The sequence below is a fragment of the Amborella trichopoda genome, chromosome 9, assembly GCF_054954075.1.
Source record: "Amborella trichopoda isolate Santa Cruz 75 chromosome 9, AtrichopodaSantaCruz75HAP2 v2.0, whole genome shotgun sequence".
In the NCBI taxonomy this organism is placed as follows: Eukaryota; Viridiplantae; Streptophyta; class Magnoliopsida; order Amborellales; family Amborellaceae; genus Amborella; species Amborella trichopoda.
Window position 1 is genome coordinate 40,440,580 of NC_142344.1, and position 22,741 is coordinate 40,463,320.

General features: G+C 37.2%; 2 protein-coding genes across 3 annotated transcripts; one reads left to right on the top strand and one right to left on the bottom strand.

Moving 5' to 3' along the window:
- Positions 1-356: 356 nt before the first annotated feature.
- LOC18438922 (mediator of RNA polymerase II transcription subunit 10b) lies at positions 357-17,442 on the top strand. 2 transcript variants are annotated; one of them, XM_006849097.4, is made up of 5 exons: positions 357-900; positions 7,164-7,244; positions 7,341-7,443; positions 16,754-16,843; positions 16,966-17,442. In XM_006849097.4, the coding sequence occupies exons 1-5, from the start codon at positions 719-721 to the stop codon at positions 17,035-17,037; spliced, it is 528 nt and encodes a 175-aa protein (XP_006849160.1). In that variant the 5' UTR covers positions 357-718; the 3' UTR covers positions 17,038-17,442. The 2 variants fall into 2 exon arrangements, with proteins under 2 accessions (XP_006849160.1, XP_088702416.1); XM_088846290.1 differs by having other exon boundaries at positions 759-900; positions 7,198-7,244.
- On the bottom strand, positions 17,381-21,982 carry LOC18438923 (homeobox-leucine zipper protein HOX6). Its single transcript, XM_088846289.1, has 2 exons — positions 21,618-21,982; positions 17,381-17,835 (listed from the first exon to the last, which is right to left on the bottom strand). The coding sequence occupies exons 1-2, from the start codon at positions 21,966-21,968 to the stop codon at positions 17,560-17,562; spliced, it is 627 nt and encodes a 208-aa protein (XP_088702415.1). The 5' UTR covers positions 21,969-21,982; the 3' UTR covers positions 17,381-17,559.
- Between the last annotated feature and the right edge of the window lie 759 nt (positions 21,983-22,741).

Consider the following 22,741-nt stretch of genomic DNA (forward strand, 5'->3'; position numbering starts at 1 on the left):
AGCTTTATATAAATCTTTTTCTAAATAAAATAAAAAAAACCCGACAACCTTATATAAACTTTTTCGTAAAAATAAAATAAAAAAACCCGGAGAAAAAAGCTCTTTGGTGTTAGAGAATCATAAAATCGTTGACAGCTGTGGGATTTGAAACCCACGCTCTTTCGGACCAGAGCCTAAATCAGGCGCCTTGGGCCACTCAACCAAACCGTCGATGGTATGGTATTAGATGGTTTTCTTTTCAATGATTATAAAATCATAAAACCCCAGCCCTGTGACGTCTCATCTACCTGAAGTCTTAGAAAACCCTCTGGTCCTGCACTGTCTGCCGTTTTATCTCCATAAAGTATTAGAAAACGCTCCACCCCTGCACCGTCTCCAGCCCTGTGCTGTTCTAATCTCCATAAATTCTTAGAAAGCCTTCCAGCCCTGCACCGTCTCCAGCCTTTTGCCGTCTCATCTCGATAAAGTCTTAGAAAACCCTCCACCTCTGCACCTTCTCATCTCATACAGTCTTGAAAAACCCTCCAGCCCTGCACCGTCTCATCTCCATATATTCGTGGAATATTCAAGCAAGCTTCGTCTGTTTCAATAAGTTTCTTATCTTATTCTTGAATTTGACTTCCATTTTCTCTATATTTCTAGGTTCTCATGAATTAGTTTTCATTTAGCTTTAGTTTATTGCGTTCCTTTATCTCTACTGCACACAAGTGGGAGGGTAATGGAGACTAGAAACCCCTCTGCAACTACGCAGGCGGGAAAGGGGACAACTGATAATGATTCCAAACATAATCTCAACAATGTTATAAACTCCATTGACAAGACCCTTGGTCTTCTTCACCAGCTTCACCTGACGGTCTCTTCTTTTAGTGTGTCCTCTCAATTGCCGCTTCTTGAACGATTGTGAGTCCAAACTCTCCTTTCTCATTCTCTGAGTTTATTTTCTTATGGGTTTTAGCCTTTCTGGTTTCTTAATTGCTAGGTTTCTGAGCTTAAGTGAATTTATTGTCTTGAGTTGCATGATTTTTCTTTTATGTTTAGTGAAGAGCTATGAGAATTTTGCTTTTTAGGGAATTAAGTTTCTTGTTTCTTCTGACTTTCTAGGGTTCTTAGATATAAGGTGTTTCAGTTATGTATTTTCGCTAAATTAGCGAGGGGTTTGAGCGGCGCTTCACGTGTTGTAGTAATACTGTTGTATTAATAGGTGAAATAGAAATATACAATATATGGGAGGTACTTTGTCACTCTTCTATGTACATAATGCTTCTGTACATTTGGTTTGGAGTTGAATTTGCCATCTTCTATATATCTCTTTTATTGTCGTCCATTGTATGATGAACCTACAATCCGAGATGTTATTCTTGATCTTCCAAATTCATCCCTTAAAACCCATATATGATTTGTTTGCTGTCCTCTTTTGCTATTGAATTTCTTTCTTGCCAAATAAGGGCTAGTTTGGATGTCACAGAAAAAACTATTCATATAGAAAAAAATTGCAAGTTTTTTCCTCCTCAATTGAGAAACATTATTGTCTTATTTTATTATGTTGGTAGACTGTTTAGATGTTTATTAGAATATGAGAAGAAAATGTGATGTGGGTCCGACGCAATTTGAGAGCACCAAAGAACAACTCGTGCCATAGCTTCCACATAAAGAGAGTTTTTTATTCTGCAGTTATTTCATCTTGGTTTCCCTACTGAGAAACCACTGCTATGTTGGCTTTCCTATTGACTGCAAACATGAAAACGGAAAGCAACAAAAACCTGTAAAAAAATATCTACTAAAAACTAAAAAATTTAATACAAGAAAGGCTGCTATGTTGGCTTTCCTATTGCTTAACCACTGCAAACATGAAAACGAAAGCAACAAAAACCTGTAAAATAGTATCTAATAAAAACCCAAAACCTTAATACAGCAAAGGCATAGTTTGAGGATCTGCTGATGCCAAGCTACTAATGCTCCAAAATCCCCCATTCCCGTAGAAGCTTCTATTTTGAGCAGAAAACCTAGAATTCTCCCTAACCTCTAATTCTTAACCAACATGCTGAAGACACAATGTGGCACAAATGATCTTAATACACACCAGTGAAACAAGCTACTTGGTTTGCAAAAGTTGCAGAAACTAGAGAACAAATTAGGGCACAGCCTGAAAGGGAGAGAGAAGGAGAGAGAGAATAGAGAGAGAGCCTGCGTGTGGAGAGTACTTGTTGATGAGAGAGAGAGGCCTGCGTGTGGAGAGACCTTGATGAGAGAGAGAGGCCTACGTGTGGAGGAGTTACCTTGTTCATAAGAGTACCTTGTTGATAAGAGAGAGAGAGAGAGGCGCCGGAGGGTAAGTTTTAAAAGCAAACGCGTCTAAAGCAAAAAATATTTGAGTCTGACCTGATTTTTTTTGACACGGTAGTTTGAGGACAAATTGATATCTTTTTGGGTGAACTAGAAATCTTTATGAGGTTATCCAAATGGTTCTTGCCTTTTATCTTAATCATTTTTTCTTGGCATCGGAAAATATTGCAATTTTGGGTACATCCAAACTGACACTAAATCATATAATGGTGGGGAGATGTTGGAGGTATGGCATTTCAAGGCCTTGTATTTGCTAGCTTAGTTCTTGTTTCCAGTGTGAGTGAGCGAGAACCATTAGGCAACCAAAGTCCGTGAGAACTGGGATTCGGTTAAAGCGTGAAAACCCCATGTCATGAGGCGATTGTGTAAAGCCATTTTAGTTTAGACCGAGAGGTTTGGAGGTTCCTTCTAGTCAGGGTCGGTATGGATGCCTCATGACGATTGTAGCCAGGGCGTTTGTAAATGGATCATGTTCTTTAATGTGTTAAAGTTTGTCATGTGAGAGTGAACTAGGCTCTGAGAGGACAAAGCCAAAACCCTGACTCATAGTAATCACTCGCAGCGAGTGCCAATACAGTCACACTAGGAAGCCATTTTGATAAGGTTGGATCCTCCAAATTAGAAATGTGCACACGTGTAGAGAAAGGAACCCCTACATTCTTGAGAATGCATGTCCTTGGGGGGCCACCCATAATCCACTGTAGTCTCGGAAACCTCATCGCCAATTGGTTAGCTTTGATAGAACCATTTTTGTGTACCAACTTTAGATTATGTCACATGGGGTCTGTTGTGGCTAATTTTAGAAGACTATCCGTGTTTTTTAGGAAAAGCCCAGTGGCATACCATTTGCCCAGCTTCCATCGAATCCTAAATTGGATTTCTTTGGAATAAGTAAATATTCCAGAAAATGTTTTGGATATTGTTGATAGAATTATTTGGATCGAAACTATCTCGTAAAAATCGTTTTACCAAAGATACATTATTTGGACTCTTGCACATGTGGGAGTGCCACACAAATGGCCAATTTGTATCACCCCCATAGGGCCCACCTTGCCACATCATTGCCCAATGGGAGTGACGTGGATTATCCAGGATGGGAGTGGAAGGGACCATTTGTGTAGTAAATAGATATTCAAGACGTGTATAATTAGGACTATGAGAATTATGTACTCTTGTGTAAACTATAGATGAACATTTTACAAATATTTTCTAAGTATCTTTTATAAAGCCAATCATAAGGAAATGACCTTTGGTCCTAAAGAGTTTGTTGACAATAGATTGGATGAGTACATGAAAGAAAATGACATGATATTATGTTAAGGGAACATGTAATGCACTGTGTCATATGCAATCATTGTTAAAATGAAGGCTACTTGTGATGTAAGCAAGCTTATGGTTTCATGAGAGAAGCAAGATTCAAATTTAATAAAGTAGGGGCACACCCCACCTAATTAATTTGCTAAAGGAGATCATGTTGACTATGAAATCAGTGGTGACGCCTTATGTTTATGATAAAAGGGCATGTTGAAATTTAAGGGAAATTGAAAGCACTTTATGGGGCAATGGTGATTAAAGGTGTATGTTTAAATCCACACCATCCCATGATGGTAATGTGATGGATTGGGCTATGATGTGTTAGCCTCTCTCAACCTTTGGATTGTCTAAATTGAGCTCTAGGATTCAATCACTCATCACCACTCTTTTTTGGATTCTATAAATAGAGATTGGGGCCTAGGGGCCTATGGGTGTGTGTGCTTTTGGTCCATATTTATTGAAATGAATTAGCCACTTGAGTCATTAGATCTAGCCTACTTGAGCCCCACGCACCTATTCCTCCCATTATCTTTTGTAGTTGACAAGAGTAGAGTCTATCCTATTATAGTATGAAGTGAAGAAGCCCACACTTGCAGCCGTAGGTGTGTGTGGTAAGTTTTCAAACTCATTTCTGAAATCTACGGTTAGGGCATGAATCTTTGTATGTTTCTGGTCTTGTCTAATCACATAATATTAGTCCTTTATGTAGGAACATATAGGGCATGATCTGAGCCCACTTTTGTGCGCATCACTGAGTTTTATGAAGTGTTTTACTGTGACTATTATAGTCAGTAAAACAATAGTTGCATTAGGTGTTTTGGATCATGGTTATTTGAGGGTTTCATGTTTCTGCAACTGTTATTTTAGAGATAACTGTAGGTCGTGACATTGCAGATACTTTCTTGAGATTGCCTATTTCAACTTTCATTTAGCCACTGCATGAATGCTGCCATTGGATTTTATTACAGTATCATACGTGTCTGTCTTGGCATACCTTCCAGCATTTGATTTTCCATGTGTGTTCATCTTGCTGCATTTTCTAGCATCTAATTTTTATCTTGAATCCATGAGTGCTCACTGTGATACACTCTCTAGTTTCCACGTTCATGAGTGATCATCTTGCGGCATTATCTAGCCTTTGACTTTTTATCATTAACTTCATATGTGTGTTCTTTTTGGTCCATCTTCTAGTGTCTGATTTATTATGAGATGATGCATGATCAGCTCATCATTCATCCTAACTGTTATAGCAGTTGGATCATCACTTTACTTGCTCATTAAAATCCCAGTTTTGATAAATGTCTAGTTGGTGTGCATGAGCACATAACACATTCTTGAAATCATGCATTTTCCATGAGAATCTTGCTTGTCAAATAGCAGTTGCTGCTGCGGCAATAAGAGCCAGTGCGTGATCTTCCTTTTGTGATCTAAAAGCACTTGTCGCAGCCTATGACGTGATGAGTCTCATCTCGCATTTGCGTGAAGAAATGATTGCTCATGAGGTCAAGAGTCCTTTGAGTTGCTGCTGATAAATCATCGCCTAAAAGATTGTTTTGAATGAGTTTTTCCAAACTGTTTTGGGTATCTTGTATGTGTCTTGATGTTGAAAAACAGCTCCCTTGCTAGATTCATAGCATTGTGACTTAATTCAAAATACTACATTGCCTCTAGCATGGTTTTGGAATACCCGCTATTGTATGATCTAAATTGATATTCGTTCTCGGGTTGAGACCTCAGTACAGGTTGAGAACTCAGTACGTGTAGTTTGCATACCTTGGTTTGGCTGCATTTTGTTGCATGAGTTTCCAATTTCAGATGTAGTACCCTCATTATGTAACTTGCATAAACCTGTGTGGCTCATATTTGAGTATGGCTCGATTGTAAGGCTGTGGCTCGCCATAAAGGGAATTTGACCTAAAGGCGTGGCTTGTTCTTATAAGTGGTTTGGATCAAATGATGTCGCTTGAATCTTGAGGAGATTTGCCCATATCAAATGGAGAGATTGACATCAAATGAGTTACATGCATATTCTACTGAACCAATAGTGTTCTGGTATTGGTTCAGCTTGAGATCAATGATGTTTGAAGTATGAGATTTGCATGGCATATGATTCACTTTGATCATAGGATCGAGTGAATCCTTGGCACATGTGTTTTAGTCATTTCTCTTTGTCTGAGGGATAATTGAGGGGCCATTGATTTGAGGTGTTGATGCACTCATTAACATAAGTGGTGACACAATAACTGTTATTGTGTATGGCTTCCATTTTGAAATGAAATACTGAGCCCCAACTAGGGCCATCGATGTGAGACGATAACGAGGGTTGAATTCAGTCCAAGGATGTAATCTTTGACAAATTTGGTGATTTAGAAATCGGCTTCCCATTCCTTCTTAAGTCGTACTACTGTGTCTAATGTTATTTGGTTGGCTATTGTATGTATTTTGAGAGATTGTAGAAAGAATAGCGTTGTACTTCTTTTCTTTTGCAAGATAGTATTCTTGTAATAAAAGGGTTTTTCTACAAGTAAGTGTATTTTGTAAAGGGATTATTAGGGTTGTTGCTCCAACGAAGATGAAACTTTGTTGTGAATGGAAAAAGATTATAAAATTTTTATTTTTCATATCCTTGTGTAGCAGCCCTGTATCCCTACAAGTGATACTTCTGAAATCTTGGCTGGGCATTTATTTGTGAATTTCCTTTTAAACCAGTTTGTTATGAGATTTGGAATACTTGAGTTGGCTGTTGTATTAGTGTTGAACCTCCACGATATTTCTTTGTATATGCCCCTCACAAATACACATGAAATAAAAATATGACCACGATTCTCATTATCAACTTTATGTGAGTGGCATATGTTACCCAATTGGGAACCCCATCTCTGCACCCTATCAGAGTAGTCTCTTTTGGTAGGCTAGCCATGAAAACCATGAGGGCCTAGGATGAATAGGTCTTTTCCATATGGCGATTGATGTCTTGTTTTCCGGCCCTTGTTCTCTTATTATTTCATAGGCACTATTGGAGGTGAAGTCACCACATCACTAGAAACCTAGGTAAGTCTATCCTCAACTTCCTCATAGCCTGAGGCTTGACGGCTATGTAATTGGTTAGTTATGGTTTGATGGACTTGTAGATATTAGAGATTTATTATCTTTATTTTCGGGATTTTGATCCTTGGTTCCAGGTGCCTTTATTTTGGGATTTTGGACCTTTCTGGTACTTGAGTCTCATTTTTAAATTTCAAGTTCTTGGTGGTTTGGTGAAATTTTAGTTATTCTATTTCTACTTATTTGAAACTCTAAGGATTTCAGGTTCTTGATATTTTGTCATCCTAAAATTTCAGACTCTGATCCCTTCAGAAATACTCTATCTAGGTGTTGGGGTTCTGGAATCAAAGTTTGATATACTGTGGTTTTAAGATTTTTGGTCTTTTATAATTTACCTGTATGGTTATTGGGTCTTTGTATGCAAGTGTTTTTTGGTTTCTGATATCTTATTATCTGTGTAGAAATGCTGTTGTAACCGAGCTTGATACAATGCAGAGATTAGCAGACAGTTGCAACATTCAGATTCCCATGGAGGTTGTAAAGTGAGTTTTTCAAAAATACTTATACCCATGATTATTTGGTTTAGTTTTTTTTTTTCCTCCCATATGTTGGATTTTAACATATTTTTGAGATTTCAGCCTCATTGATGATGGGAAGAATCCAGATGAGTTCACAAGGGATGTTTTCAATAATTGTATTGCAAAGAATCAGATAACCAAAGGCAAAACTGAGGTTTTCAAGGTAAGATTGCCTATATTATCATTGAGCAGATATTCTACCTTTCTGTTACATTTAATTGAAAATTGCTTATTAAGATATCACACTGCACCCTGGCAGACTTGATTCTTGTAATGCAATGATGACTAGTTGTAATTTTTGCCCCATTTACTAATTTGCATTGGCACGTTTATTTGTGAGCCTAATTCTCATTGATAAATATTGCTTCCTGGGTACATAAAAGAGAAGGAAATGAAAGAGAAAGGATAGTGGGGTCTTTACTTATATCCATTGCATCATAGTTTCAAACACAATGAAGCTGCAGATTGAATAATTTTTGGGTGGGAATAGTATGGGGAGGACTAAGAATTTCTTAATCCTCGTCTCCTTTGATCGGTCTTGTTACATAAGGGATTTCCCTTTTTTTTTTTTTTTCCCGGTCTCATAAGTATCCTCCTCCCCATCCTTTTGTTTCTGTGGTTTCTTGATTCCGTTACTGCCCCCGTAAATTGGTGAACTCTTATGATCCAACGAGGTGAACCACCACCTCCTTTCCATAATGCTTACTGTCTATGACCTCAGTAAAAGGACGGTTTATATTTTGTTGATTACTCTTGGAAAATGTTGAGGCATCTACTCATTGTATGCTTTAGGAAATTTATCGGAAGGAGGTTTCATCCCAGTTTACTTATTCATTTTTGTAAACATGTATTGGCCTAACTATTCTCTAATGTCTTCATGACTTTGTTGGAATAAATAGATATATAGCTATCTGATTCCAAAGCTGCTGGATCTTGTAGGTGGCAATCCTCTAGAATGCGGCATTTTATATTGGAATAGAATAAGATGTCTACCTTGAGATCTAAAGAATTACTTCTTATCTACAAAAAATTTGTATCAGTTGACTTGAATTTTACTTGGAGAAGGTAGGATTTTACCCCATTTAGACTCCATGTTAGTTAAACAGGTAAAAGCTATCTCGGGGGTGAACATGGGCCCCATACAATTCCAATCACAGTTGTGGGAATATGTAACAAAAGAAAAGGGTAGTTTCAGTTTCTGAAACTCCTGGTTCAACCATCCCTCCAAAAAAACAGAAGGGAACGCTTGGTTCAACTAATGAGCTCTCTGGTTTAAGGATGAAACCAAAGTCTTTGGTCCCTTTGAACTAAGCAAATAAAACCTGATAAAATGGAGTCCTTCAAAAGATTAAAAAATAAAACAGACAACAAGTTTTTTCAATGTCCTAGTGGCCTTCTCTATATCCAAAACAAAAAACTACTTAACTTAGGGTTTGGATGTTTCGTCTTGTGGCCAGATTTTGATCAGGAAAGGGCTGGATCCCACAACGAAGCTTGTCCTTCTTTCAGTTGAGAGAGTTCACAAATTCCGTTCTCTCCCTCTCTCTAAAATTGTATTTTATACCCCCAAGTAACCCTAAAGATCGAGATTTTGCATATCCCATGCAAAAACCCATGAGAACAATACGCCCCTAAAACCTTATATCTGTTTAAAACAAGTTTAAGATCAAAATTGACCTCCCATCCCCCCTTGCCCCACCCCATCTCCTCCCCCCCGCCCCCCACCAAAAACCTGATATCTGTTTAAAACAAGTTTAAGATCAAAATTGACCCCCCCCCCCCCCCCCCCCCACGACATGCCTAAGAGATCGGTTTTAGTGTCATGTCCTTGTTTACCATTTGTTAAAATAGTCTTTTACCATCATTTTTGGTGATGTGTCAGGAGTCTCGACCATACTTACCGGAAGTGCTCAAGAAGGTGATTAATTCAGCTTTGGAAGCTTGATCGTGCACACTAGGACCAAGGATCTCGATTCCAGACATTTTTGTGAACTTAGTGATCTTGATCCGCAAATTTGGAGATCTAGATCCTTGGTCAAAGGGGTCTAAATCCCCCTCATGCAAATCATGAGTCTGATTATGTCTGACATGCTAAAGAGGTTAGAGTGAAGAATCCATACAACATAGCCAAAAGGTCTGGCTCCCCATACTATTGGGTATATACCTATATACCTAGGATGATTGGTATATGGTCTGAGATTGGTTTTGGAAGGGCGTTTAAGTGGGTGGAAGTGTTCTCGGCTTTCCAATCTTGTGATACAAGGAATCTGTCTGGTTTCATTAGAATTGGGTTTTGCGACTGGGGACCAAGTAAATTGGTCACCAATGGTAGGGATGTCTATCAAGCAGTATCTATATACAAAATCCACATAACCGTCCATGTGGGACCTTATCCTGCGTCTGTTTTCTTCACAGTTTTTTAGGGGTGTACATTTGAAATTACTCCCTATACACCTTGGTTTGGCGAAGTTTGATACCTGATCCAGTTCCTTCCTAGATTCCTCTCATTGATTGACCTTGTTTGGTCTGTAAACTGCAATGTGAACCCATTTGGAGCCCAATGCCGCCTCTCTGAAAGTGACCGAAATGGAGAAATGGCCCTTCAATGTCTATTCCTTAACAAGATAGTTTGGGTTCCATACAAACCGTATGCTGCCTGATGCACCAGATGAGGGTCATACCTCCTACCTAGCAGGTTTTCTCCCCATATGCCTCGAATCTTGGTTGAGGATGGTGCTCCCTATTCAATTTCCACAATAGCTAAGTTATGGCCTTGTATTTGAGCTCAAAATTCCCATTGCCCTCGCATTCCATGCACGAATTTTCAGCCTTGACAGGTAGTCAACACGCCGCTGTTCTCCTATCCTTTTGGGCACGGGCATTTGGGGCTGCTCTGTCGTAGTTAATATTAGAGGCTAAATTTGGAATTCACACTACCCTTAGACATTTTCTTTTTTAGCATTTGATCTAAAGGCATCTGCAATGTCTTCCATCTCCTCTTCATATTAAGAGATCCCTGGCCATTTTCTTCTGCTTGACAAACAACACACTTGTCTCGAGTTATGTTTCTGAAGGGCGTCAAGTGTTTGGCCTTGGTGGTTGGGTGGGTGACATGTCCGTCTTGTGGTTGCTTGTGGGTATGGACCATAGTTACCGGAATCTCTCACCCCAAGTGGTGACTCCACTTTGGAATCTTGATTTGGCGATTCCATCAAGGAATCTTCATGGAACCTATTATCGTAAAGTTAAGAATCTTGATTCTATATTTATTGAGTCTCGATATGATTGTTTTGAATCTAGACTTTACAATATCAAGTATTGCGGTTCATAGGTGCACGAGACCGTGATTCGATCAACATGGAATCTTGTTTCCACCTTTACAGAATCTTGATCCGAGTTGTTTGGAATCACGTAAAACGAAGACATCATATCAACCAAATAGTATATTATAAATAAATTTTAGGGATTTTTACACAACTTGCCTTTCTACTAGTGCTAGAACTTGCTGCCTACTTCTTAAAGAGGGTTTAGAAAGGGTTTTTTGTTTGATTTGATTCCCACTGATTACAACATGGAGCATCACAAAGGCTCAAACAAAAGTCTCATTTTCAGGTATGTGTGTGTGTGTGTGTGTATATATATATATATATATATATATATGGAAAAAGCTAACAATAGCTGGGCAGTTGTAATGAATAGTAATATAGGTGGAATGGGAGCCGTCAGATCTTCATCATGTGGTTCAGAATGCATATCACTATCTGAATTTTAATAGTTTTTCTAAAAGTCGGATCATAATAAAATTTTAGACCTGTGTATTAAAAAATAGGGTGCACAATTAAAAAATATATAAAAAATATTTCCCAAAATATAAAATGATCGAAATACCCCTGAAAAATGACGGGGATAAGTTGGTCATTTTAAATTATTCAAAATAATTTTTTTATATTTTTATATGGTGCGCAATAGTGTTAGGTATATACACCCAAAATTTCATCTTAATCAGATTTATAAAAAAACATTAAAATTCATATACTTATATGTATTCTGAACTACATGATGATCCGACGGCCGGGGTTCCACCTGTATTACTATTCACTATAGTTGCCAGCTATTGGAAGGTTTACTTTATATATATATATAATATCATTTTCATGTATGAATAAGATAATACTTGTATGTTTTGTATGCACAAACGTGAATTCCCTAGTGGACTAGTGAAGCATTCTGCTACAAATTTATTATTATTTAATATATGATCGATGTTTAAGAACTCTATGGATGAGTTCCTAATTTTTGAGAACCCAAAATAAATATCTTGTTGTTTTAAATTTCCTTGTTAACAAACCAAGCACTTTTATGTTCTTTATTCAATCCAGAACCTCAGTAAGGTTATTCAAGACATCGATTTTAATAATAGGAGAAGCTCTTGTTCAGGTTTTAAGGACCATTGAGTATCTTGATTGCAAGGCAGGGAAACCTTGGTGAAGCTTACCCGATACATTGATTCCAATACCAAGGGATTCTTGCTTATGTATACTCTAGAACCTTGAACCTTTTACCCAATACATTGATTTTTGTTGTCCGTGCTTTACTTGGGCCAAGAACTCCCTGGGTTGGAGGTGTCATCCTCTTGGGTTGTGATGTGCCGAACCTGGCCTCCAACTGGTGCTCCTTTTTTGCCTCTCCTCGGCTAGCAATGCAGCCTGATATGCCATTTCTGCTTGGGGTAGGTGTTGCAAGGAAAACTCATCTTGGATTTGAAGCCGCAAACCCGAGGTATACTGATGCAGATCAAAACGCAGATCAAAATTTGGTTGTTCAAAATTTTAATTTTATTTTTGTTAATTTTATTTTTAGAGATTGGGTAGACTTTTTATTTTTATTAAGGTTAATTTGTTTGAGATAGGATTAGTCTAGAATTCTTTGGGTTAATTTGATAAGTTCGTTTTAAAGAGGTAAGTCCGTGAGAGTTGAGTTATCTTTTAGTAGGTTAATTTTATTTTTGTTAATTTTATTTTTAGAGATTGGGTAGACTTTTTATTTTTATTAAGGTTAATTTGTTAGAGATAGGATTAGTCTAGAATTCTTTGAGTTAATTTGATAAGTTCGTTTTAAAGAGGTGATTACGTGAGAGTTGAGTTATCTTTTTTTAGAAGTTGGGTTTTTAAAAAAGATAAAGTTGACGTGCACGGTAGAAGTTTAGGGTCAAGTACAAGGTAAAGCTTTTAATCTTTAGAGAGATAATGCTTAGCTTTTAGACGTTAGAGAGATAAGCTTTTAGTCATTAGAGAGATAAAGCTTTTAGCGTGAATAGTTTTTGGTTATCCTTTTTTTTATGGATATAAAAAGAGTCGTGCCATTGTATTTGAAAGATTGAATTTTGATTAACAAAGAAAGTGTTTTCTTGGAGAGAGAGAGAAGCCCTTTGTGGGTGTGCCCTTTGTGAGTGTGTTTTTCTTCTCTTGTGTGTATGGGCCCGTAGTGGAATACTTGGATCCGCATGTTTTTTGTTCTTTCTTCTTGTGATTTCCTTCACGATTTTTATTTCTCTCTCTTAAACATGATTAATTTTGCTGGTGTTGTTTGCCGTTAAATTTTATATTGCGTCATATACCTTGCCACCTGTTGGTCCTTCGTCTCATCCAACCTTGTGCGCAAGGACAAGCAATAGAAGCCTTCAGTATACTTAGAGATTGACTTTGATCCTTTATGCAATTGATGGAACTGTTTCTAAATGGTTTGTACAAAGTTTGGCTGAAGAAATTGCTCACGCGTCTTTGCCCTCATTTTTGCCCAAGTTCGAATCTTATCTTTCCCCTTTCGTAATCTTTCTTCCTGAGCTTGATCCCACCAAACGAATGCAAGTCCCCGAAGCTTAATTGCAACTAATTTTACTTTCTTTGAATCTGACAAATCCTTCCATTCAAAGAATCTTTCTAACGTGCTCAAGCAATCTAAAACTCTGTCGGTGATAAACTACCACAAAGTTCAAGTAAGTTAACTTTAGTACTTGAGTTGTCTTCATGGCATCGTGCTTGCCTACTCCTCCTGGTTTGGACACTTTAAGTCACCATCCGACTCATGCATTCACCAAGACCTTTGTGTACCAACGTCTTCGCTTGCTTGAATTAGTCCCTGGTTCTGAGTTAGAAGAAGTCTCCATCTTTGACTCATGGTGCTCATCAAACAAGCCATCGTGTATGGGATTTATGACCGGGGATCTTCTCACGTTCACTGATTTCTATCTTGTAAAAGTACAGCCACCGACTTTGTAAGATTGTGCACAGTCTTTGCCAACCTATCGAGTTCACGGCCTACATTTCTTCGGCCACAACCCCTACCTTGAGCAGCCATCATGATTGACAAAGCCCACCAATAGTAGCTTTGATACCAAATGGTGCAAAATCGGCACCGGAAAGTATAGATTCGAGGCCAATTGTGCAACAATGACTAGGCTTCCTTGATCTCGATCAAGGGAATAAAGAGGAAGGGATCTTCAGCCTTAACTCTTATTACTCAAGGTACTTGCAGTACCCAAGGATGACCATCCAACTCAAAGTACTCTCGGTACACAAGGATGGGAACTCTCTCTCTCTACACCAAGGAGGAAGAAGATTTCATTATCAAACTTAAAACAAAACTAACTAATTGTTACGACAATGTTCCATATATATAAATCAGTTTGCTGGAACTAGAAACCAAAATACCTCTAACTAGGTGTGAAAACTAGATTACGCTTGTCCCTTATTCTTCACACTTGCATGCAACTTCTTGCACCCACTTTGCCATGCATGAAGCCAAATTCCTATGCATTGAAACTACACAATTTTGACTTTTGGACTCGAAAACTCACACAATATATTACTTGTTTTGTACACCAAATTTCCTATACCTTAACAAATACCAAAATGACCAACTAACAAAGAGAAAATGACAAACTCATCCTGGGGCTGAAAACAAAGAGACAATGACGAATACATCCTGTTGACAACATAAGATTCTAAAAATGACAAGCTCGTTCTGGTGACCAAAAAGAACTTGAAAAATGACAAACTCGTCCCGAGAGCCAAAAACTCCTAGATGTGATTTGTATCAATATTATTGCAGTAGTTAAGTGCTCTCAGCGGCCTTGATTTTTTTAACAAAAGGGGGGCTTGGTCCTGTATAATTTATCATCTGGTCCCAATGAAGTTCTAATTGAGCTCCCCCACATATTGGAATAGAGATCCTTACATTTAAGCATGTATGGACAACGGTTCCTACCATACGGAGGTGTTTACTTGTCACGATCCTGCAATCCCTATCCTTGATCTGATCAATACTGATACTGCTTACTATGATTTGACCCATACTTACCGGGATCTCTCAAGGAGGTGATCGCTCTAGCTCCAAAAGCTCGATCACACATGCCAGGAAAAGGGATCTTGATTTTAGGGATCTCAATCTGCAAAATTGGGGGTCTAGATCCCTGGTTAATGGGATCCAGATCCCTCTTATCCAACTAATGTGTCCATGTTTAATTAGAATAGATCCTCCACCGACCTGGAACTGAGTTTCTTCTACATTGTGAGTGAGGTTCACCGACACACTTGGAGATCATTTACAATGGGAGCATGGATCACTAGCATGTTTTAGTTGTTGTGAATGGCTAATCTTTTGTTTAAACTATGGGCTATAGACAATTTGACACAAATTTCCCACTGATGGAGGTTCTTTAGTTTTTGTACGACAACTTGCGTAAGAAAAAGTGTTTTGTGCGTTAGAGAACACAATTCTACATATGCATCCCTTGACGCATCTAACATCCACCTCAAAGATGTAAAAAGGTGATGGTCCCACCAAAACCCAAAAATTGATGGCATAAAAAAGAAAACTCATGAAATTATTACTTTTTATGTTCAAAATGATTTTTTTTTTTCTTTTTTCCATATCATGTTCACTATGGTATAGAGTGTCAACCCCTAAATTTTTTGGATGGATCTAAAATCCATCTCTAAGATGGATTTCGGAGGGAGGACAGTTGATTTGGCCGACTCATAAAAACTTCATCCTTTATGTAAAGGCCTCGATTTCTTATATGGTTTATATTTTAAATTTACAGTTTGCACACCTTTTGAGTTGTGACTTTTGACTAGTTTCAAAGAAAGACAACAAGAGAGGGCATGGAGATAGAAGGAAGAAGACCGAAGAAGATAGTAAGGATAGAGGAGTTGCAATATTATAAGCGTGGAAAGAGGTTGCAGTTGATGGGCTTAACTTCCTTGAGGTTAATTTATTGGGTCCTGTCCAGCATGTGGAGAGAGAGAGCGAGAGAGAGAGATGAGAATGTACAATGTTTCCCATGGAGGAATTTGGATAGAATGAGATGTACACAAATCCCAATGTGTGTATATCTGAGAGAGAGATCTTCACCACTTGAAAGAGAGAGAAAGAGGTCGCGAGCATTGTGATTGAGAATCAGTGATAGCATATCCAATCACTTTTTGAGAGACAGCACAAAGAGAGTCAAGAGTACACTTGTTTTTTTTTCTTTTTTAGCATTAACTATATAGAGGAGAGGGGAAGAGAGAGTGAAAGATGAGATACCTTTACCTTTTCTTTGACCATATCGCCTAATGGCATCTAATTGAAAGGACCAAACGAGGGAAAACAACGTCAAGGATATTGAGAATTAAGGCCTTCTTTGAAGGTTAAAAAACAGAAAGAAAGAAATAGCGGTGGAACCCTTGCCTTCCTTTTGTAAAGGTTAAAGTCTAGCCAAAATAATATTCAATGGCCTTTGACTCTTTTTCTACATATATAAATTATATATTCTATTTTATGGTTTTCTTTTTTTTATTGTTAACATTTTTCCATATTGCCGATCTAGATAATTTGGAATGCTGATTTGGCTGATCCCGATTGGGATCAGTGGGTGGAGTGGTGGGCAATCCACCTTATCGATTCTTTCTCTTAAAACACTGCTTGAAATTAAGATTTCCCCTAATTTATAAGGAGTTTGCCTGTGAAGTTTGGAAATGCTCCTCATTGATTCCTCTAAAAGATTATGAAAGTTCGGGTCAATAAACTAATTTGAGAGCACTAGAGCTGGAGAGATGGGGTCAGTGTGGCTCTTTGTATAACTTTGAGAACAATAGCATTGGGATCATGGTATGTATTATTGAGTTTAGATAAGTTATCATCACACCATAGACCCTCTCTTGCCCTTGCATTTTTAATATGTTTGTGATTGCCAGTGGGAAATAAGTTTCTTTGTTAGTGGATTGCTTCGTTTTTCAGTATTATTTGTCTTATCGGTCTGGTTTTATTGTCCTTCTACACTTGGATCATGATGGTTAATTGGTATACCAATTGAAAAGCATTGATATATAGCCATATTTCTCTACCAAGTTTTTGCAGATAACCAGCTTTTGCAATCTTAATTAGAGGCACTTCATCACAATTATGTATATGTATATATTTGATTGTAGAGTCTTCGCAAGCACCTTCTTGAGGAACTGGAGCAGGCATTTCCTGATGAAGTGGATACATACAGAGAGATACGAGCAACTTCTGCAGCTGTAAGTTTTGGGTCTAAAAAAAAATCTCAACTAACTCCCTTTTATTTCATAACAACCCAATTTTGCTATTTTAATGTCCATTTGTTTTGTGAGTTATTTTCTGAAGCCATTTCCGGATACAGGAACTGAAAAGGCAAACCCAAGCGCAGAGCATTCTACCAAATGGAGATATGAAGGTGAAAACAGAGCATTAAAGCATACATGCCTGACTCACTCTCACACACTCTCTCTCTCCCCCCACCCCACAAGCTCGAGTCTTCGCAGTTGCTGTGGCCCCTTATACCGGTGCCTGCTCCATCAGAGACAATGAGATGAGATGTAAATGTTATTAAGTTAAGCCTTATTATTTGTATTATGAATTGCATTAGTTTTGTATTGTGAATTCAATTTCCCCCCCCCCCCCCCTGTTTTGTAAGAAATCCTTTGGCGGGAGCCTGGTGTTGCAACTTCCGGGTTTCTTTTGATAGTGCAGATTGCCATAGCTACACAAATGTGCGCATGTGCTCGTGGCACACAGTTTCAAAGCACACCAGTGTGATCAGAATGGAAAAATCACTTTTTAGTTTTCGTATTCAGAAGGGGTTTGAGATGTTCCTAAATTTCTGTTACTATGCTACATGAGGCTCCTGTGTTATGTATTCTCAGTGTGGACCGTCCATGGACAAAGTTCCCATCATTGGGAGCTCCCTGTGTTAGGTTTTCTCAGTTTGGACCGTTTATGGCCATAGCTCCCACCACTGGGAGCTAGTAAATGGCTGGTCACAAAACCAGCCAGAATCTGAGGGGCTTGTCTTGATGGTTGGGGAAAAGGAGCCCATAAGAACCTCTTCGGCTTCGTAAAGCATTTCTGGTTCATCATAAACAAGTTTGCTGCCATTCACTTCTCGGCTGTATTCACCGTCTGAATAAGCTGTTGCATCTTTAACGGTGTCATCTCCTTCTGCTGATCCTGAGGCCTCTGATTTCTCCAATACGGCTCCCAGTTTTTGTAACTGCAATGAATCGAAAGGGAATCAATTGGAAAAAATTTGGGAGCAAGTTTTTTGTGATTATCATGCCAACGTTTTAAGTACACAGATGGGCCATCCATTGTTGGTCCCTATCTTTCATCAACCTTTATTTTCTTTTCGTTTGGTTTTTTTATTAGATGTTTATAAACCTGTATCTATGTTGGTAAATTTGGTTCCGGCTAGTTAGTGCTTCGTTTTTGTGGTCGGTGTTCTCTGTTTTTATCATACTCAAAAGCGTTGGCGATCCGCTAGAGCCATATGTACGAGTGTAAAAGGTGAAAAAAAAATTTAAAATAGCTGCCCTTTTGCCAAAAAAGAAAAGACAAGAAAAGTACGAAAAATTTATATAGAGTGGAGGCTATAAGCAATCAAATTAAAGCTCACATCAAAAATTTCACTAGAAGATATTTTGATGCCTAAATATTTTCAAATCGATTATCTCGATATCAAGATGTATAGACATGAGAAAAAAAGGATTTTAAGTTTTGGAAATAATGCATCTCGAAACGTATTTTTGGATTTTCAATTTTTACGATTTTCAAGTTTTCATGGATCTGTTTGATCTACACTATTTGTAAGTTTTAATATTTATAATTAAATATTAAAATATATTTAAAAGCTATTACAAATTAGAGGCTCTAAACAATCAAATTAGAGCTTACCTAAAAAATTTAACTAAAAGAGGTTGCTTTGATACCTAAATATCCTCAAATTGATCATCTCGACATCAAAATGCATGGAAATGGATTTCAAGTTTTGGAATAATGTATCTTCTAATGCATTTTTGGACGGTCAATTTTCAAGATCTTCAACTACACTATTTTTTAAGTTTTAAATTTTATAATTAAAGATGAAAATATATTTTAAGGCTATCACAAAGATTTTCAATATTGAAACAATATTCTTCTATATTATTTGAAAGTGCATTTTACTTTGATTGTTTAGAGCTTCGGCACTATACAAACCACACCCTTAATATTAAAACTACATACACTATTGAAAGGTGCGCTTTACTTCGATTCTTTAGAGCCTAGGCTCAAACCTGCTAGCATATATGCCGTTTTAGAGTGCGGTGCGTTTTATATACGCCATGCACCTTAAACTAACGAAGTAATGTGCACCTCCAAACCTGCTAGCATATATGCCGTTCTAGTGCCAAAAACTCTTGCGCGTTTTGACAACTGGAAGCATGTTGTCATCGAGAACCTGAAAGTTCTTTCTCCCTGTGAAGCTCGATGTTCTAGTTTCTTGTACTCGAAAATTTTGTGTTCGGTAACTGCCTGGAATTTTTTGGGGGATTGGAAATTTTTTCAAAATTTAGAAAGAAATTACCAATTATGCATGTCTTTAAATTTACCAATTAAAAAAAAAACAATTTTCCAATTTCCAATTTTTGAATAATTTTTTTAAAAAATGACCATTTGTGGGAAAACCCTAAACCCGATTAGTTTTGGGCCTAGATCTATGCAATAATCGGTTTGGATCCATCAAATTGGATCATCAACAATTTAAAGTGATGAATGAACTTTTCTTTGTTCAAACTCAACGTAGAAATCATCAATTTGGCAGATTTTCATTAAGTGTAATATTCATGAAACCCTATATTCGAGCAAAAAACTTAAACTATAAAACATAAACAAAACCTTATTAGATGCCGGGTGCAAATAATCAAGCTCGAAAACCCCATTCGTTTTGATAAACTATACAAAAAAATTATATTTGGCGGATTTCATAAATGGGCGGAGAAAAAACAATTTTTTTTAAGTCAGATCCACAAAAAAAAAAGGGGCAATATTCAGTCAAGTTGAGCCAATAATCTTGTAAGAAGCTTGATTACGACCACTTAGAACCAAAGTTGAGAAAATTTGGTTGAAGAATGAAGGAGAATGATGCATTTTGGCGGATTTATCAGAAAATAGCAAAAAAAAAAAAAACCTCATTTTTCAGTAAAAAAGGATAATTTTTAGTGAAAAAAAATCAAAAAAAATTTATCAAGATGAATTTATCATCCAATTTAGGGCTTCTTATATCCCTTAGAATCAATTATTCTATTAATTTATTGATGCACAAAAGTTGTAGAAAAATCATGCAAATGTGGTGAACCCTCACACTCTCTAAAACTTCTATGGGTACAAAGTTAGAGAGAGGATAATAGTAGAGAAATAAGTGTGGAGGGAGGAGGAAGAAAAAAAGCTGCTCTCCATGGAGGGTAGCGTGGAGGCCCGCACTTCACATTTTTGAGTTGAGTGACGTGGTCTAACTCGCCCCTAACCGAACTTGGAACTGGGCGTAAAGATCGGAACTCCCGTTATCTAAATACTAATTGGCAAACTTTAGTGACTTGAGAATAAGAAATTTAAACTCCATAAATAGTGCGAAGAACTAGATCTATTGTAGGGGTGGCAATGGCCCGCCTAAGCTGCCTAGCCTTAAAAAACTAGAGCTTTAGATAGAGAATGTGGTCCGAGGACAGGGCAACAACAGCCCTAAGGTACGGCGTACCTAATCCTGAAAAAGGTCGACATGGCCCGGTCTTCTTTTACTTTTATTTTTTCTTTCATTTTTTACCGATTTTATTTGGCTTCCAGGCCAGGACCGGCATTACCAGTCCTAATGTCAGTACGTTTGGCACGTGCAACGAATCTCATAAATGCACATGCCGTACATCAAAGAAAGACGCCCTGCAAAGAGAACCACAAACGTAAATGAAGATGCCTACGTGTCCGCCAAAAATCCCAATAATGTAAACATGAAGTGATCGTTAGAATCTTAAGGTACTTTTACCTGATTTTGGAGTTTTCATGACTATATTACGAAAAGCTGATTTTAATTTCAATGTAATTAGAATTGTAAAAAAATAATGGGATAGTACAGCTATTTTAAAAATTAAATTTATTTTTATAATTATAAAAAAGAGCTTGTGTACTGTAAAATTATTTATTTGGTATGAAATTATTTATTTGGTATGAGGTGAATCATTTTTAGCAATTAAATATAAAATATGATATATTAAAGTGTATCATAGGATTCGAGATATTATGTCCAATCACTACTGCATAGCCGACACCTGATTTGAAAATTAATGATAAATAATTATTATGATCTCTTAAAAAACAAAAATACTGTATAAGAAAATTAATGTTAAGCACCTATCAAAAATATTAAAAAACGTGAGGGTTTATGGGAACTCGAGAAACTGGAAACATCTTTTAATAGATAAGTGTTTAACGAGTTAGGGGACTCATATGTCTTTTTTTCTTTTTTTTTCCTTTTTTATTATTACTATATTCCGTAATTTTATTGCTCAAAGACGCATGTGTTCCCTTGACCATCAAACGCCGTCTTTGAGATGGGGAAGCCATAAAGAAGGTCCAACTTAAATACAAAATGGTTGGTGCAAAATATCTTTTAAAAAAAATATAACCTTTAAATTTTTACAATTTTAAATTTTTTTTTTTCCAGATTCACGAAAGATTTTTTATCCCTAAAAATTTTAATCCAAAATTTATGTTCATCATGAATTTTGGAGGGTGTTTGAATGCGTAAAGTCAGCCCATGCCCAAAAGGCTGGCTTGTTCAATTATTCAAAGTTTAATTTCTTAAAGAGAAATCCATTAAAAAAAAAAAACTATCGAAACCCACACGGAATACAGCATTCCGTTCCAAATTCATGTTCTTAAAAGGTTAACAACAAGGTGCAACTGCTTCAAAACATGGAAAGAGAGAGAGAGAGAGAGAGAGGAGAGAGAGAGAGAGATGATTACCTGCTTGATGAGAGTCCGTTTCTCTTGCTTGAGAGACTGAAAACTCGAAAGCAGAGCCTGGTAATCAGCTCCGAGCACCCCATAATCTCTCTCCAGTTGCTTAGACTTCCACCTTGCTCTCCTGTTCTGAAACCATATGGCTATCTGTCTTGGATTAAGTCCAAGCTCCCTTGCAAGCTCACCCTTCCTCTTCGCCTCTAACCTTCCTTCTTTCTCAAACGCGCTCTCCAGCGACCTCACTTGTTCCTGACTGAATCTTTTCTTCTCTCTCCTCTTTCCCCTCTTTCTCTCTCCTCCCCCCATTTCTCCACCCTCCATCTTTCCCTTAACTGTGGGGGTCGACTGATCCATGGAGTTTTAGTATGATTAACTATGTGCTTACAGGAATATATACATATCTCTAAGAGAGAGAACAAGAGTACCGTATCAAAAGATTTTCTACTCCATCGAGAGTATACTAACTGTTTACTCCACCGGCAAAATTTGCTATACATATAATTTTTTAGGGGTGTGGTTTCCACGAGGTTGCAACCTTGAAACTTAATTATTTTATTATTTTATGGGCGTGGTTTGCTTAAACAATGCGCCTTCATATTTTATAGTAAATATAAATTTGGTGTCAAACTGTTTTAGGATGGCTTGACAATCTATTTTCATTCTTAATTATAAACTCTAAAAACAGTTTAAATCAAGTAGATCTATAAACATACGAAAATCTTGAAAATAGACGGTCGAAATAATATATTGCAAGATACACTATCCTTGAGACTCAAAATCTTTTTTTTTCTTTTCATATTCATGCATTTCGACATCGAGATGTTTAATTAATGAGTTTTCCAACATCAAAACACCTTTTATCATATTTTTGAAGTGCACTTTAATCCTACATTTAAAAAGGTTGCAACTTTATATAAATTTTTTTTTATTTTAAATTTTAGAGATGTAACCTCTAGAATCTATTTTTTTTAAAAAATAATCATTTAGTTATAATTGGATGGATCCCAAAATTTTTTTTTTTTAAAAAAAACAAAAACAAATTGAGTGTTTGCCTGAGGGAATAAATATATAGTATGCTCCCGAGGGAGCTTAGTATACTCGATATTAGGTTGGAAAGTCTCTGGGGT